Source organism: Littorina saxatilis, linkage group LG9, assembly GCF_037325665.1.
Source record: "Littorina saxatilis isolate snail1 linkage group LG9, US_GU_Lsax_2.0, whole genome shotgun sequence".
NCBI lineage: Eukaryota > Metazoa > Mollusca > Gastropoda > Littorinimorpha > Littorinidae > Littorina > Littorina saxatilis.
This window is the reverse complement of record NC_090253.1, coordinates 9592152-9610972: the sequence shown is the minus strand read 5'-3', so window position 1 is coordinate 9610972 and position 18821 is coordinate 9592152. Positions and strand designations below refer to the sequence as shown.

Genomic DNA, 18821 nt, shown 5'->3' with positions numbered 1-18821 from the left:
TGATGATGATGATGATGATGATGACTGATGGTGGTGGTGGTGACGGGTGGATGATGATGATGGTGATGGTGACGGTGATGATGATGATGGCGATGGTGACGATGCTGCTGATGATGATGATAGTGACGGTGATGATGCTGGTGATGATGGTGACGGTGATGATGAAGATGATGATTGTGACGGTGATGATGATGGTGGTGACGACGACGACGACGACGACGACGATGATGATGATGATGATGATGATGATGATGATGATGATGATGATGATGATGATAGTGACGGTGATGATGATGATGAAGATGATGGTGACGGCGATGATGATGATGGCAATGGTGACGGTGCACATGATGATGATGATGATGATGATGATGATGATGATGATGGTTCTCACATAGGTGACGCAGATAGTTGCCCAGCAGACCAGTAGCAAGACACAGACCAGGGGTTTGCGCCTCGACATCATCAGGGTCACGTGACGCATCAATCTGCATTAAGAAATTGTCAGAAAATCGTCTTGGGGTACCATCCGGTAAAAAATTCCTGTACAGTTTCATTACAATATTTTTAGTAGTTTCCTGGGAATCGCTTCACACACTCTCACTCACACGCGCACGCGCACACCCCCCCCCCCCCCCCCCCCCCCCCCCACACACACACACACACGCACGTGTGTTAAGGTAGTGTCTGGTCGAATGGGTCAAAATAGCCATTTCTGCGTTTTCGTTGCTTGTGGAAGTCACTTCAAATACTCCTATGATACGAGTGATAAATATCCAGCCATAGATGTGTATTGACAGGATCGCCAACTCGTTGCGCGCGCTCGGCAAGTAGCGGAAAGCGGAAAAGACGAAATTGACAGAATATTTACTTCCGGTGTGATTTTTCCCCAGCAGACGGCCATTGTTTTTAAACTTCGTGTGACCAGTTTGTTGTGTTTCATCGGCTGTCATCATCATGCCTGGTTCTTACTGTGCGATTTCGAACTGTAGAGCAGATCGTTCAAGGTGCTCTAATCTTTTGACGTTCCGTGTGTTGCCGAGAAAAGGAAAAACAAGAGGCGAAGCCGTCAAGGCTCACGTAAGAAATCGACAAACAGTAACACAAACTCAATCACTCCGTCACACATACACACACACAGTAAGTATAGACACAGTGCAAGAGTGGGAGACGCTAGATCTAGATCTGTCTGTCTGTAGCCTACTTAGGGGACTGAACTGCCACTGAGATCGACACTGCCCTTTCGACAGCGCTTCCTCGTGCAGACACTGAAAACACGCTGTGCAGATCAACCTGTAGGAAATCTCCTTTGGCATCTTCTTCATCTATTTTTTCTGTAGCCGCTACGAAACCGAACAATGTGAAATCGTCTTCCCCGAATCGGCGAATGCAGCTCGGTTAGAACTGAGAAGTGAATCTATACCACAATGCTTCACGCGATCTGACCTAACCTTGACCCCTGACCTGGTCTACATACCACACACAACACAAACCAGTCACCTGGTTTTATCCCCCCTCCCCCCCCCCCCAAAAAAAAACCCCACCACCACCCGTTTTCTTTGGATACACACTTTATCTACATACGTGCCGACATTTCGTTGATCATTGCTTCAATACTTTGAAGCTGTTGCTTGGATAATAACCCGGTAAAATTAGTATTTCGGTGTTCAGTCAAATGTTAAAGTTTCTATCACACACACACACGCACGCACGCACGCACGCACGCACGCACGCACGCACGCACAGACAGACAAAAGTTAGCATCGCATAGGCTACACTTACGTGAGCCAAAAATGATGAATGACGAGCTGCGTTCACAAGCAAAATCTGACAAGCTTTTCAACCCAGAGAGAGCGAAGATCTGTGCACGTCACTCGACTTCAATGAGAACTGCTTCAAATACGGTATGTCATGTTCTTCATAATAATGATACTCATGGTGATTTCGAAATATCGTGTATTCTGCCCTCCTCTGACAAAACACAGCAATTCCATTTTTGTCATAAATGAGATTTGTATGTCATCATTATGAGCACATCAGCGCGCATTTTGTCAGTAAATTTTAAGTCCCAATGACGTTTAGTTCCTGAGATTTCATAAAGTAAGTCCATTTAAACCGATTTAAGTTCTCAAAAAAACAACGGCAGAACACAGCAACTTCCCTTCCTGTGTTCTGCCGTTGTTTTTAACAAACCCGAGTTCAAAGAAAACATCGGCAGAACACAGTGATACTTCCGTCAGTCAGGGACCTATATTAGATATAGGTCTATGCGTCAGTGGATGCCTTATTGTTTTTACATTTAGTCAAGTTATGACTAAATGTTTTAACATAGAGGGGGGAATCGAGACGAGGGTCGTGGTGTATGTGCGTGTGTGTGTGTGTCTGTGTGTGTGTGTAGAGCGATTCAGACTAAACTACTGGACCGATCTTTATGAAATTTGACATGAGAGTTCCTGGGTATGATATCCCCGGACATTTTTTTCATTTTGTTTTTTATAAATGTCTTTGATGACGTCATATCCGGCTTTTTGTAAAAGTGGAGGCGGCACTGTCATGCCCTCATTTTTCAACCAAATTGGTTGAAATTTTGGTCAAGTAATTTTCGACGAAGCCCGGACTTCGGTATTGCATTTCAGCTTGGTGGCTTAAAAATTAATTAATGCCTTTGTCATTAAAAATCGGACAATTGTAAAAAAATATAAAAATTTATAAAACGATCCAAATTTACGTTCATCTTATTCTCCATCATTTTCTGATTCCAAAAACATATAAATATGTTATATTTGGATTAAAAACAAGCTCTGAAAATTAAATATATAAAAATTATTATCAAAATTAAATTGTCCAAATCAATTTAAAAACACTTTCATCTTATTCCTTGTCGGTTCCTGATTCCAAAAACATATAGATATGATATGTTTGGATTAAAAACACGCTCAGAAAGTTAAAACAAAAGAGGTACAGAAAAGCGTGCTATCCTTCTTAGCGCAACTACTACCCCGCTCTTCTTGTCAATTTCACTGCCTTTGCCATGAGCGGTGGACTGACGATGCTACGAGTATACGGTCTTGCTGAAAAATGGCATTGCGTTCAGTTTCATTCTGTGAGTTCGACAGCTACTTGACTAAATGTTGTATTTTCGCCTTTCGCGACTTGTTTTTACATTTAGTCAAGTTTTGACTAAATGTTTTAACGTAGAGGGGGGAATCGAGACGAGGGTCGTGGTGTATGTGCGTGTGTGCGTGTGTGTGTGTGTGTGTGTATGTAGAGCGATTCAGACTAAACTACTGGACCGATCTTTATGAAATTTGACATGAGAGTTCCTGGGTATGAAATCACCAAACATTTTTTTTCATTTTTTTGATAAATGTCTTTGATGACGTCATATCCGGCTTTTCGTGAAAGTTGAGGCGGCACTGTCACGCCCTCATTTTTCAACCAAACTGGTTGAAATTTTGGTCAAGTAATCTTCGACGAAGCCCGGACTTCGGTATTGCATTTCAGCTTGGTGGCTTAAAAATTAATTAATGACTTTGGTCATTAAAAATCTGAAAATTGTAAAAAAAAATAAAAATTTATAAAACGATCCAAATTTACGTTCATCTTATTTTCCATCATTTTCTGATTCCAAAAACATATAAATATGTTATATTTGGATTAAAAACAAGCTCTGAAAATTAAATATATAAAAATTGTTATCAAAATTAAATTGTCGAAATCAATTTAAAAACACTTTCATCTTATTCCTTGTCGGTTCCTGACTCCAAAAACATATAGATATGATATGTTTGGATTAAAAACACGCTCAGAAAGTTAAAACAAAGAGAGGTACAGAAAAGCGTGCTATCCTTCTTAGCGCAACTACTACCCCGCTCTTCTTGTCAATTTCACTGCCTTTGCCATGAGCGGTGGACTGACGATGCCACGAGTATACGGTCTTGCTGAAAAATGGCATTGCGTTCAGTTTCCATCCGGTGAGTTCGACAGCTACTTGACTAAATGTTGTATTTTCGCCTTACGCGACTTGTTAATTGTTATATTTAGTCAAGTTTTGACTAAATATTTTAACATCGAGGGGGAATCGAAACGAGGGTCGTGGTGTATGTGTGTCTGTGCGTGTGTGTGTGTGTGTGCATGTAGAGCGATTCAGACTAAACTACTGGACCGATCTTTATGAAATTTGACATGAGAGTTCCTGGGTATGATATCCCCATAAGTTTTTTTCATTTTTTTTGATAAATGTCTTTGATGACGTCATATCCGGCTTTTCGTGAAAGTTGAGGCGGCACTGTCACGCCCTCATTTTTCCACCAAATTGGTTGAAATTTTGGTCAAGTAATCTTCGACAAAACCCGGACTTCGGTATTGCATTTCAGCTTGATGGCTTAAAAATTAATTAATGACTTTGGTCATTAAAAATCTGAAAATTGTAAAAAAAAATAAAAATTTATAAAACGATCCACATTTACGTTTATCTTATTCTCCATCATTTGCTGATTCCAAAAACATATAAATATGTTATATTCGGATTAAAAACAAGCTCTGAAAATTAAATATATACAAATTATTATCAAAATTAAATTGTCGAAATCAATTTAAAAACACTTTCATCTTATTCCTTGTCGGTTCCTGATTCCAAAAACATTTAGATATGATATGTTTGGATTAAAAACACGCTCAGAAAGTTAAAACAAAGAGAGGTACAGAAAAGCGTGCTATCCTTCTTAGCGCAACTACTACCCCGCTCTTCTTGTCAATTTCACTGCCTTTGCCATGAGCGGTGGACTGACGATGCTACGAGTATACGGTCTTGCTGAAAAATGGCATTGCGTTCAGTTTCATTCTGTGAGTTCGACAGCTACTTGACTAAATATTGTATTTTCGCCTTACGCGACTTGTTACTTGATGTCGTGGTCTCCGAGCGAGAAAGAGAGAGAGAGAGAGAAAGAGAGAGAGAGAAAGAGAGAGAGAGAGAGACACTGACACTGACACTGACACAGTTTAATTGAATATGGGCCTACAGCCCCTTTCAATGGGGGGGGGGGGGGTACACATGAATCACAGGAAAACATAGAAAACATGATATTTAAACGTATGCAAAATACACAGTGGTTTGTTCAAAGCTTTCCTCTATCAATAATCTTGCACATCAATGCTGCTTAATATATACATACAACCGAACAATAAATACAGCAACAACAAAACCTTCAGCGACAATTAATCCTCATTATTATTTAACATTGACAATCTACTCCAGCGATGGCAGATGGTGTCAAAGCGTTCTCCTTAAATGTTAGAGGACTCCGGAATACATCAAAACGCAAAAAGATATTTAGAATGTTAAAGGAAAAGAAATATGACATTGTATGTGTGCAAGAGTCGTACATAATGCCCGAAGATGCAGAGCAGTGGAAGAAAGAATGGGGTGGTGAGGTTGTGTACTGTGCTGGTACTTGTCATAGTAGAGGCCAGGTAATACTGGTGAGAAAACACTTTCCCCATGCATGGTCCTCAGAAATAATTTATGATAGAATTCTGATGGTAAAAGTTAACATTGGCACTAAAGAAATGGCTATCTTCAATATGTACGCCCCGTGTAACTTAGCTGACACTAAACATTTTCTGACTTCTCTTTCAGATACAATTAGTGATTGTGATTGTGATCTTAAAGTAGTCTGCGGTGACTTTAACGCAGTGATGGACAATAAATTAGACATCATCGCAGGCGAAAATCACTCGCCAGCACTCGTTAAACTTTTCAACGACTTTGTTACTGAGTGCGAACTATGTGACGCGTGGCGGGTGCTAAACCCTCTATGCAAGGAATTCTCCTGGTCAAGAAGCAGCAACGGCAAATTAACTGCAAGAAGACTCGACTACGTGTTTTTGAACGACGCTGCAATGGACAGTGTGTTGGAAACGGAGATTTACTCTGTTCCCTCCTTCGATAAACATGACTTCAGCGGGGAAAGGAAGGCAATGCGGGACAGGTTGACCAGTGATAGTGGGCTTACGGAAGGAGATTCCCCAATAGTGGTGACGGAAGAAGAGGTGGAGAGGGGGCTGAAGAATGTTAATGCTAGCAAGGCGGGGGGACCAGATGGGATGATGCCCAAAGTTTTAAAACTATGTGCAGAGCAACTTAGTTATATTTTTTCAGTCATTTTTAACATGTCGCTTGGTGCTAGCAGGGTACCGGCCCTATGGAAAACTTCATGCATTGTTCCTGTGCCAAAGAAAAAGACTGTGATAACTATGAATGACCTGAGACCTGTGGCACTTACTTCTGTTTGTATGAAAGTCTTTGAGAGAGTTGTTTTGTTCAAATTGAGTGATTGTGTGAAAGATTTTATTGATCCATGTCAGTTTGCATACAGGAAAAACAGGAGTGTTGATGATGCTGTGTTGAATGTTTTAAACAAGATCTACTCTCATTTAGAAAAGCCTGGCTCTTATATTCGCTTGATGTTTTTTGATTTTTCCAGCGCTTTTAATACTATACAGCCTCATTTAATGGCGGAGAAGCTTTTTAGCATGAATGTCCCAGCAGCAACCATCCTCTGGGTTATGGACTACCTGACAAACAGGCCACAGTATGTTAGGGTGGGGGGGCAATCAGTTTCAGACACAATCTGCACAAACACAGGGGCACCACAAGGCACAGTACTCTCACCTTTTCTTTTTTCTCTCTACACAGCAGATTTCAGAAGTTCTAGTGACTCCTGCCCCATAACCAAGTTTGCTGACGACACTGGACTGACCGGACTGCTGACTGTTGACGACGACTCTGACTACAGGCAGGAGGTAGATAGGTTTGTGGGGTGGTGTGAAAACAACTATTTAGAGCTTAATGTGGGGAAGACAAAGGAAATGATAATGGACAACAGGAGGGGGGAACATGTACACAGGGAGATAATGATCAAGGGGGAGGTCGTAGAGAAGGTAGAGCAGTATAAGTATTTGGGGGTGATTATAGACAATAAGTTGACATGGAAACCAAACTCTGATGCCCTTGTGAAGAAACTCCACTCTCGCCTGTACTTTTTGAGAAAACTCAGGTCTTTTAACATCAGACAAGAAATCCTTCAGATGTTTTACACTTCAACGTGCAATAGTGTGTTGTACTTTGGCTCCGTGTGTTGGGGTGGCAACATCAACAAGCAAGACAGGGATAGATTAGATAAATTCATCAGGAAAGCAAGTGGGGTGGTAGGGAGGAAGCAGGACAATTTCACATCAACACATGAACGACGACTGACTGACAAGGTACAGAAGATTTTGGCTGACGACTCGCACCCACTCAGACCGGAATTTGACAGTAGACGGACAGACAGGAGCAACAGATTCAGACAACCAACCGCAAGATCCACACGCTACAGAAATTCGTTCATTCCATCTGCAATTCACATCTTCAATTCTCAGGTGGGGCGGTAGATGCTGGTGTTGTCGCTCTGATGCACGGGGTCAGTGTTTCTGTATTGTTTCAGTATTGTTGATTTTGTTTTGCATTCTACTCTCTTAATCTTAGACATGTGATAACCGGCAAGGTGCTGACTTTCTTTTGTGCATTGTTGATGGTGAATGCATGTTAATTTATTTTTAATATACTTTCTTATGTGATAACCAATGTGCTATATTTTCTCAGGACAAAGAACAAATGTTTATTTTGAATGTGTTATGTATGTTATTATTACGGACACAAACGCTCAGCAATGTAATTTCTCTTTTAGAGATTAATAAAGTTATTGTATTGTATTGTATTGTATTGTATTGATCACAGGGGGGGTGCTTGTGTCTTTAAAATGTTCCGAAGTGACCAGAGGTCCCGGCTTCTGGAAGTTCAACAACGCCTTGTTAAAGGACAGTGTATTCGTAGAAAGAATGAATAACCTTATCACTTCCCTTCGCACAGACACACCAGAGAATGCTGAGAACCGGTGGGAATTACTTAAGTTAGAGATAAGGGACGAAACTATTCAGTACAGCAAAAACCTGGCAGTTTTAAAGAAAAACAAGTATTTGCACTTACAAGATAAACTGGCACAGTGTGAATCATCACTTGCCAAACAACCGCTTGATGAAAATCTGCTTCGTAATCGCGAGGCACTGAAGTTTCAACTAGAAGTCTTTGAGCATGAACGCTTAAAAGGTGCCCAAACACGATCTAGAATGAAATGGATTGATGAAGGGGGAAAAAATCCAAACCAACCCAAACTTTTTAAACCTTGAAAAATCTCGAGCCAGTGCAAAATTGTTTCCCAGCATCAAGCTTGATAATGGCGATGTATTAGTCGATCAGTTTGACATACTGCAGGCTCAAAAACACTACTTTGAAAACAAATATGCGTACAGTGACAATAGCATCAACATTGATAACGATACAGATTCTTTTTTGCAAAATTGTGAAACCCCTCGTCTGACAGAGGAGGAGAAGAAAGTTTGTGAAGGTGAAATAAGTGTTGAAGAGGCCTCTAGGGCGCTAAGTAAGTTAAATAACGGCTCATCTCCGGGCACTGACGGTCTTACAACTGAATTTCTGAAATTTTTCCGGGTCAAGTTAAAGGGCCTTGTTGTTCACTCCTATAATGCGTCGTTTCAAAACGGTCACTTGTCGCACTCACAAACGGCGGCTGTGTTAACCCTTATTCATAAAGGGAAAAACCTCCCGAAAGACAAACTCTCTAACTGGAGGCCAATTTCACTGACAAATGCAGATTACAAAGTGTTAGCAAAATGTTTAGCGAATCGACTATGTACTGTTATAGATAGCGTTGTACACGAGGACCAGTTGGGTTATATAAAAGGTCGGAACGTTAGTACTCATTTAAGAACAATTGATGATGTAATTGAATATTTCAGACTTAAAGAAAAACCTGGTGTACTATTAGCACTCGATTTTCAGGCTGCTTTTGACTCTATTTCCAAAAAATACATGCTTAGTGCCTTTAGAAGGCTAGGCTTCGGTCTAGACTTTGTTCAGTGGGTCCAAGTTCTTGTTGCTAATACAATAAGTTGAATTGGCTATAACGGGTGGCTTTCCGAAGACTTTGAAGTGAATTCCGGGATTCGTCAGGGGTGTCCTTTCTCACCTCTGGCCTTCGTGATCGGTGTAGAACTTCTAGCGATTCGTTTTAGACAGAGTGTAGAGCTAAAAGGGCTAAACGTAGCAGACAACATATTAAAAGTATTGTTATATGCTGATGACATCACCATGTTTCTAAGAGACGAAGAAGACATTAACTGTGTTTTAGAAATACTGGAGCAATTTACTTTAATATCATGTCTTAAGTTAAACATGCACAAGTCCGAAATGATGTTGATTGGTTCCAAAAGAAATGAAAACATGGATGATTTTGGCTTTAAACGCGTAAACCAGATAAAAATCTTAGGAGTTTACTTCTCAAACGCTAAAAGCGCATCCGAAATTGAGATGAACTGGCAAGAAAAAATCGCTTAAGTTAAAAGAATAATTCTAAACTGGGAAAAACGAAATCTGGGTATTCTCGGAAAAATATGCGTAATTAAGAGTTTTTTGTTATCACAGTTTGTGTATGTGTTACAGTCCATCTGCTTGCCAGATAAGGTGCTGAAAGAAATCAACACTCTACTGTATAGGTTTTTGTGGAGGAAACGGGACTGTAATAAGAAAGCATTTGAAAAGGTGAAAAGGGTAGTAGTCAACAGTAACACAGACCAGGGCGGGGTAAATATGATAGATATCAAGGTGATGCAAGACTCATTCCTGTGTCAATGGTTTATTAAACTGTCGAGTAAGGATGTGAATGGCACGTGGACATGGATACCAAGAGGAACATTTCAATCTTTTGGAAGGAACTTAGCTTGTTTTAGTACTACTATAGGAACAAAAAAATTCAAAGGCTTTCATCAGATTAAGTCTGTTTTTTGGCAACGTGTTGCCTCGACATGGCTAGATTATAGTAAAACTCCATGGCATGGATCGTTAAAAATGACGTGTCTTTGGAATAATAGTGGTATAGTCTACCAGAATCAGGTTATTTATTATCAGAAATGGGCTCAGAAAGGGTTTACATATGTGAATGATGTGTTGCACAACAATACTATTATGCCATTTGAAATGGTAAATGAAATTTTAGGGCCCTCGCCAAATCTCTATCTGGAATACCTGGTCGTTAGAGCCGCTGTCTCCAGATACTTGAGAAACAACCCAGAGTTTGTGACATCTGATATTAACGAACAACACTATTTAGCCTTTAACGGTACGAACCATATGACTGCAAACCTGATTAGGCAATTTATTGTAAAGACGAAGTATTCCACTCCCTGTTCTGTTCTATTTTGGAAAAATACATTTAATTTTGACGTCAATGAAACATGCTGGTCTATAGCAAAAAACGCAACAAAAGAATCAAGACTACGAGAATTGCACTGGAAAATTGTTCACAACATCTATCCCACAAACATTCTTCTACAAAAAATGGGACTGTCCGACAGTGAATATTGTCCATACTGCACACACGAAAGAGACTACATCGAACATTTTTTTCTATGATTGTAGTAAAGTTAAGCCTTTATGGAAACACGTCGAAAACACTATACTAGATAAAACTGGTGTACGTGTTAAACTTAACGCAAAATCTGTACTACTTGGGGTTGTTTGTGTTGAAAATGCAGGCAACGTGTGTCTAGATATCATTAACCATTTAGTTCTTATTGCTAAAATGTGCATTAGCAAATTTAAATATGGTACTCCCGTAAATTTAACATTCATGTTTGAAATTGAAATGAAACTTCGTGTTTCATAATACCCTTTACACTATGCACTTTTTTCATAATTGCAAAATTTGAAAATAAAGGCGTTGTCCACAATAAAAACAAAAACAAAAAAAACACCTCCATTATGACACCGCCACAAACAACATTTAAGTCAACCCAAACACAGACATATGTAAGACAATAACTGACCAACATTAAAGATGCAAGATTTTGTCCATTGTAGAAAACCACACACAATTGATAAATTTATAAAACGCCAATGAAGAAGGACGCTCAGCTGTAGAGAGAAAGAAAGAAAGAGGAAAAAAAAAACAAAAAAACCGTAGGGTTTCTTTTTTTTCAATTATTTTTCAGCTTGAAGCGGACTGCATGCAACAGAGGCAAAAAAAAAGAAAAACAAGTCGCGTAAGGCGAAAATACAATATTTAGTCAAGTAGCTGCCATTTCTCAGCAAGACCGTATGCTCGTAGCATCGTCAGTCCACCGCTCATGGCAAAGGCAGTGAAATTGACAAGAAGAGCGGGGTAGTAGTTGCGCTAAGAAGGATAGCACGCTTTTCTGTACCTCTCTTTGTTTTAACTTTCTGAGCGTGTTTTTAATCCAAACATATCATATCTATATGGTTTTGGAATCAGGAACCGACAAGGAATAAGATGAAAGTGTTTTTAAATTGATTTGGACAATTTAATTTTGATAATAATTTTTATATATTTAATTTTCAGAGCTTGTTTTTAATCCGAATATAACATATTTATATGTTTTTGGAATCAGCAAATGATGGAGAAATGTAAATTTGGATCGTTTTATAAATTTTTATTTTTTTTTACAATTTTCCGATTTTTAATGACCAAAGTCATTAATTAATTTTTAAGCCACCAAGCTGAAATGCAATACCGAACCCCGGGCTTCGTCGAAGATTACTTGACCAAAATTTCAACCAATTTGGTGGAAAAATGAGGGCGTGACAGTGCCGCCTCAACTTTCACGAAAAGCCGGATATGACGTCATCAAAGACATTTATCAAAAAAATGAAAAAAACGTATGGGGATTTCATACCCAGGAACTCTCATGTCAAATTTCATAAAGATCGGTCCAGTAGTTTAGTCTGAATCGCTCTACACACACACACACACGCACACACACACACACGCACATACACCACGACCCTCGTTTCGATTCCCCCTCGATGTTAAAATATTTAGTCAAAACTTGACTAAATATAAAAAGAAGAAAAAAAAAACATTGACAATCTTAACTGAAATGCAAAAAACAAAAACTTTGCTAAATCTACAATTGTTTCTGTGTCTTGTTTTTTAAACATGGTGATCACCAACACTTAAAGCCATATGTACTCGATGACTATACACGCCAATTGCTTTACCAACAGCTGGAGACATGCTAAATTAAGTTCCCTGCAAAATATTGTGGTCTAGGACCCCTTCAATGTTGAGATATGTTAATTTTCATTTTGATCTGGATCGTCCTATTTATAGATTTGCCAACAGAGGTAGCGTTGACGCAAGGGAAATAACTCCGCGTCTTTGTTTACATCCAAAGTTTTTGAGACTCTAAAACAAGCTGTAATGCATGTATATGGTCCGCGCATGGCGACATATCGTCATTACATGGTCTTATGGTGCGTTTGACATCGATTATGGGCAAACTACACTTTGTAAACACGGGAGCGCGTACATATGCCTTTAAAAACTGTGCTAAATACTTTATTCTTAACTCACAATATGTTTGGCATTAAAAAAAAATGGATTTCGGTCTCTAATTTATCTTCACAAAAGGGGCAACACTTGTTTTCTGTTGAATTTTGGAAGCGATATCTGTGGATATTTATCTGTGAAACACCCATTCTAAATTGAGCGATGACATTTCTGTACACATCTTTCCATAACATATCCACATAACGTTCTTTTTCAAAACAGGCTTTATATTTTCCATACAGTGATAGGCGCTCACTCGAGTCCAAATGATTACGCCAATCATGACAGAAGGAACTGCAGAGCCTCTCCTTCAGTTCTGCAAAAAACACCCTCTCGTTTCCACATCCAAACATCCAAACTTGGTAAAAATCAATTTTCACACAGAACTGCCTTTACATGCGTTAACCATGTGATACCACCTTTTTCGTGGAGGTTGAACAACATTTTGTATGCCTTATTTGAATAAAAATTGTCTGGCTGTCTCAATAACCGTAACCAATATTTAATCAACCTTGTGACTGTTGTCACCCAAATAGGATACCTACCCAATTCACCATACACAACATCATTGGGAGTTTTATCTACTACGTGCAGAAACCGTTTACATGCAAATAAATGAACACGTTCCAATTGGTCATACTTCTCATAACCCCAAATTTCGGCTCCATATGATAATACTGGCAATACTTGCGCATCAAATAACTTAAAAAATACATCAAATGAGTTACAACCCATGTTCTTTAAAGTATTCAAAATTTCGATCGTGCTTCGCTTTGCTCTTGTTGCTGCGTCTTCAATTGCGACGCCATAACTATGTCTTGTTGAAAAGGTGAGGCCAAGATATTTATACGAATTTACAACCTCCAACTGATTCCCATCAAAAATCCATTTTTCTCTTGCACTTAAAAATCCGCCTTTTCTGAAAACTATTATTTTTGATTTATCCAGATTAACTCTGAGACCCAGTCGTTGCATTGTTGTACATAAAACGTTTAACTGGTTCTGTAATCCAATAACAGTGGATGCTATCAAAGTGAGATCGTCAGCAAACAATAAAACAAAAAAAGTTCAAGTTCCGTAGGATGATGGAAGTAAATTCCAAACTGATGTACCCGAAAAAGCAAGACTGGTCTTATAAAGGTCAATTCGTGGAATCGGTGGGATCAAGTTGACCGACCCATATCTGTCGGTAGCTTTATTAAATAATGATGTAATGTAAATCGGCACTTTACCGTAATACAATTTATGCATGAAAATGGCTTTGTTTAACTTGAGATGCTTTTCCATGGGAATAAAGTTAAGCATTTTTAATTTCACATCTGTTGGGGCATTATTCTTTACGATGAGTTTAGCCGAGCGACGATAGAGAGAGTCTAACTTTTTCAAGTGGACATCACTGCTGCCACCCCAGAGCGTCAAAACATAATTGATGTGAGGCATTACATGAGCATGGTGGAACATTTCCAGAGTCCTTCTGTCCGTAAATTGCTTTAACTTGGATAGGAGGAAAACGTTCTTGGCTACTTTCTTGCAAATATGCTGTAATTGTGCCTGCCACTTGAATTCACAATCAATAATTACCCCGAAAACGCGATGCTGTTGAACTTGTTCAATTGATTGCGTACCAATAGTAAGATTTAGTTTGAGTGGAGAAATCTGGTGTTTTTGTCTGGTTGCAATTACCATACTTTTAGTTTTTATTGGATGGACAAGCATAGCATTAGCACTACACCAGTTATTTACATCGTTTAAAGGGAGGACTCTATTACTGGAACAGACTTTCCACTTGCATGAAGAGAAGAATCGTCAGCAAGAAAATCACTTCTTACATTACTATCAGAAATGTGCAGTGGCAGAGAGAGAGAGAGAGGGAGAGAGAGGGAGAGAAAGAGAGAAAGCGAGCGAGCGAGAGAGAGAGGGAGAGAGAAAGAGAGGGAGAGAGAGAGAGAATGCGAGCGAGCGAGAGAGAGAGAGATCTTTAGTATCGAGGGTAATAGATAAGCAAAAAATGCTTTTTTACATCCAGCCCTCGCCCTAATATAGGGTCAACAGAAACAGAAAACACTAGGACTTATAATCAAAGAACTATCACATCAAACTTAACACATTATAACTGTATATACAGATACATATTTAAAAATAAATTGTCATACTGCATTTTAAGTACAATTTTCAATGGACAATGATAAAAAGTGTCAATTTTTAGCATAACTTATCATATGAAGTCTTTTATCGCGCGCGTATCTCCAGACTCGGACTCAAGGCGCAGGGATCTATTTATGCCGTGTGAGATGGAATGTTTTACACAATACATCACGCATTCACATCGACCAGCAGATCGCAGCCATTTCGGCGCATATCCTACTTTCCACGGCCTATTATTCCAAGTCACACGGGTATTTTGGTGGACATGGTTTATCTATGCCTATACAATTTTGCCAGGAAAGACCCTTTTGTCAATCGTGGGATCTTTAACGTGCACACCCCAATGTAGTGTACACGAAGGGACCTCGGTTTTTCGTCTCATCCGAAAGACCAGCACTTGAACCCACCACCTAGGTTAGGAAAGGAGGGAGAAAATTGCTAACGCCCTGACCCAGCGTCGAACTCGCAACCTCTCGCTTCCGAGCGCAAGTGCGTTACCACTCGGCCACCCGTATCTGCATATTATTATAATTTTGTTTAACATGCATATACATTTGACATGAATTGATGAACCATTCAGCACATGTTTAGTTGCGTTATGTGTGACATATCATTTTTGTTGAAGCTGTATGTGTTTGTTTTAATGTTTAAGAAAAACAGGCAGTGAGTTCCATGGGACCGCACCCGAATAAAGAAGGCTTGATTTGAAAAGGTCCATACATGGAGTCGGTGTTATGATTTTTAGTCTGTTATGGTTCAAAATAAAATTATCACGTAATGTCTTCGGTGAATACCTTGCCATCACTTTATGCATTATAACACCTTTATTATACATTAATCTTTTTTGAAATTGTAATACCTGCACATTTTTATAATCAGATTCTAAAGGAGTGTGATTTCTTTTTTACATAATAAGCTTAACTGCTCTTCTGTGGAGACTAGCTAAAGGTTTTAAATCATTAGCACTTGCACAATCCCATACAGTGGATGCATAGTCAATATTTTACAAGATGTGATTGTAAAAAAAGATTTTTCGCGAGTGAAGATTCAAGAAGTGTTTAATTTGTGATAAGTGATATATTTTTTTGGGAAGCAATCTTACAGATGTAATCAATGTGGTCTTCTTCTTCTTCCAGGGGCGGACGAGGGGGGGGGGCACAGGGGGCACGTGCCCCCCCCCCCCCCCCCCCCGCCCGAAAAAAAAAAAAAAAAAAAAGATTTTTCTATGCTGATTCTATGACCATTTCTAAGTTCAAATGGCACCAGATGGCACCATTTTGCTTCTTTGGGCAAAAAAAATTTCCGGGGGGCATGCCCCCGGACCCCCCTAGCAAATTCGGGCGCTTCGCGCCCATCACATTCACTTTCGATTCAAAGTGCCCCCCCCCTTACAAAGCAACTGATCCGCCCCTGTTCTTCTTCTGCGTTCGTGGGCTGAAACTCCCACGTACACTCGTGTTTTTTGCACGAGTGGAATTTTACGTGTATGACTGTTTGATCAATGTGGTCATTCCATGACAAATTATTATCAATCGTTACACAAAAGACTTTAAGGTTGGACACTTCTTCCAATACTTGATTTTTAAAATAAAGGGGCGAAATGCTCGATAATAGATTTTGTCGCTTATGTCGTGTTGTTATGAGCATAAATTTAGTTTTTGTGTGGTTAAGAGACATATGGTTTAACTCTGACCAATTCAATAGTGCATCAATGCTTTCTTAGAGAGGTTTTGATGAATAATCTAAGGACTGGTGACTAAAATGTATTGTAGTTTGCCTCAGGATTGTCGGAAGAGTGTTCCAGAGACTGCTATCTGAATAGACTAAACTAGATTTGAATAGGCCAATCCTAGGCGGAGGAGTGTTCAATCTCATCAATTGGCATGAATTTTTTAACGTGAATTTGGAAAATATGGTTTGAGGTACACATCCATGAATAAGTTTATGCATAAGGTTATGTAGTATAACTTCGATCGGGTTGTTTTCTTTAATAAGACTACTTTAAGCGCTCGTTTATGTAATCTAGAGAGAGAGAGAGAAAGAGAGAGAGAGAGAGAGAGAGAGAGAGAGAGAGAGAGAGAGAGAGAGAGAGAATTGTATTGAATTGAATTGAATTGAACTGAACTTTAATTAACAAGGATTAAGATTTAAGGCTACGCCTTTTCTTACAATCTTTCCTTGGGACGCATGGACACACAATTATATAATAAAAAAAAAACATTAAAAAGTTAAAAAGAGAGAGAGAGAGAGAGAGAGAGAGAGAGAGAGAGAGAGAGAGAGAGAGAGAGAGAGAGAGAGAGAGAGAGAGAGAGAGAGAGAGAGAGTTCACAAGAGAATAAATATGATTCCATTACCTGTTGATTTTGAGGTCTGCTATCATGATCAGTTTGAAAAAGGTCACAACACAGAAACACACGCACTTGTTATTGATTTGAAACAGTATGCAACATGCTCACAGCATTTACTGTTTGGCATTTGTTGACATGTTTGCAAGTTCCAGATGAACACACAGCACTACGTATAACAACAGTCTTCGCAGAAGATGTTAGCCCCGCTTCATATGTTAATGACATCCGGATCTTACAGCACGCATGCCAACAGTCGCGCCCCGCCCCCCCCCCCCCCCCCCCCCCATTACCTATGACCACTTCCTCCCCCCTTCCCTCACCACCAGCACAGGGACATATTACCCAGCTCCTGCATCAGACATTACTGTCTTACCGTGCATACACCATGCGTCGTTTACAGAGATGCTAGAGGACAAAACACTGTTTCCAATCCCCACATGATCTACACACCCTCGAAACGGAAGTGAACCCATCTTCAACACATTTCAGTTCTGTTTGAAAAAAGAATAAAAAGGCAAATAACTAAGTATTACAGTGGCCTGCATGCATATGAGGTAAAACAAAACAAGAACGCTGAGGCGTGATTAACCATTCAGTCAAGCGATTGCTCTGAAATACGCCCGGCACTCTCTGATTTTTTGTATGAAACAAGGGAGAGAGAGAGAGAGAGAGAGAGAGAGAGAGAGAGAGAGAGAGAGAGAGAGAGAGAGAGAGAGAGAGAGAGAGTGAGAGAGAGAGAGAGAGAGAGAGAAAGCGAGCGAGCGAGCGAGAGAGCGAGCGCGCAGCACAGTACAAGAGAACGACACTGACTAACCTACCTAAGATAAGATAAGATAACAAAACTGTAATGTCCATTGTCATTTTACATAAAGATGGACATTTTTCTTTTGGCGCCATATTACAGTTCTAATAACACAACGACACGATACGCGTTTGATCCGGAACTGCAATGTCTATAGACCAAAACAGAACACATACACTCTGGCTGGGGTGTCATATTTTTGTATGGGTTGGGGAGAACAATTATCAGTTTTCATTGCACCCCGACCGTGTTCTTGTTTTTCTCCCACACCCGGATTCTATCGTATCGCGACGCAGCAGTTACAACACCACAATACGCACGATGTTAGGTTGTTCAACAATTGCCTTCACCCCGGACCCCCAAATAAAGCATTCAACACACAGAAGCATGAAATCAAAGGTTAAACAATAATTACTAATTTTGAACTTTGTTATAGGCAAGGTTACAAGGTAGGGTATTTATTGAAGCACGGTTACAAGTAAATACCCCCTCAGTTAACGTGCTACATTTTGAACTGTAATACGTATACCACCCATACCTAGTTTGATGAGAAAAAATGCTTTCAGATTATACCCTGCACAAAACGTAAACAAAAGTGAGATCAACTTCACCCTGAAAAAAACCCACACCGATCCCAGCTGTTAAGGAATGGCAGGGTCTGTCTCAGTGTCTGAGAACCGATGTTCGAAGTTTCAGCTGACATTATAAAGAATTCGGGTGAGGTATGCAGATCTCAAACGTGTTTACAGCCACCATTCAAATCGCACCGTATTTGACACCAACATGACTTGACATGATGAAAATATCGGATAACACTGGCCGACTTTTTTAATGCTGCATATTTTGCAGGCGACAATATCCTGACGTGCCTCCCCCCGCCATACGAACCCATTCCCACCCACCTCTTTTCGCTACACTACAATGGTTGAGTTGAATGGGCCGACGAGGGTGCAGCCCCCGGGAATTCTGAGAAACAAATGCTTGTGTGGTAGCTGGCAAGGCATTTGAACGTGTTTAAAATTGCGGGAGTACTGTCCCAGAGCGGGATGACACACTTCA

At 39.8% G+C, this 18821-nt stretch overlaps 1 protein-coding gene across 3 annotated transcripts in view; it reads right to left on the bottom strand.

The window, feature by feature from the left end:
• The window catches only part of LOC138975222 (protein HtrL-like), an 85472-nt gene extending 68278 nt beyond the window's left edge, over positions 1-17194 (bottom strand). The window contains exons 1-2 of one of the 3 annotated variants that reach the window (XM_070347880.1): positions 16967-17194; positions 395-488 (exon numbers count right to left, since the gene is read on the bottom strand). In XM_070347880.1, coding sequence (XP_070203981.1) covers positions 395-488; positions 16967-16992 — 120 coding nt within the window. In that variant the 5' untranslated portion in view covers positions 16993-17194. The remainder of the gene's footprint in view (positions 1-394; positions 489-16966) is intronic. The other 2 variants (XM_070347879.1, XM_070347881.1) reach the window with 2 other exon arrangements.
• Positions 17195-18821: the final 1627 nt, after the last annotated feature.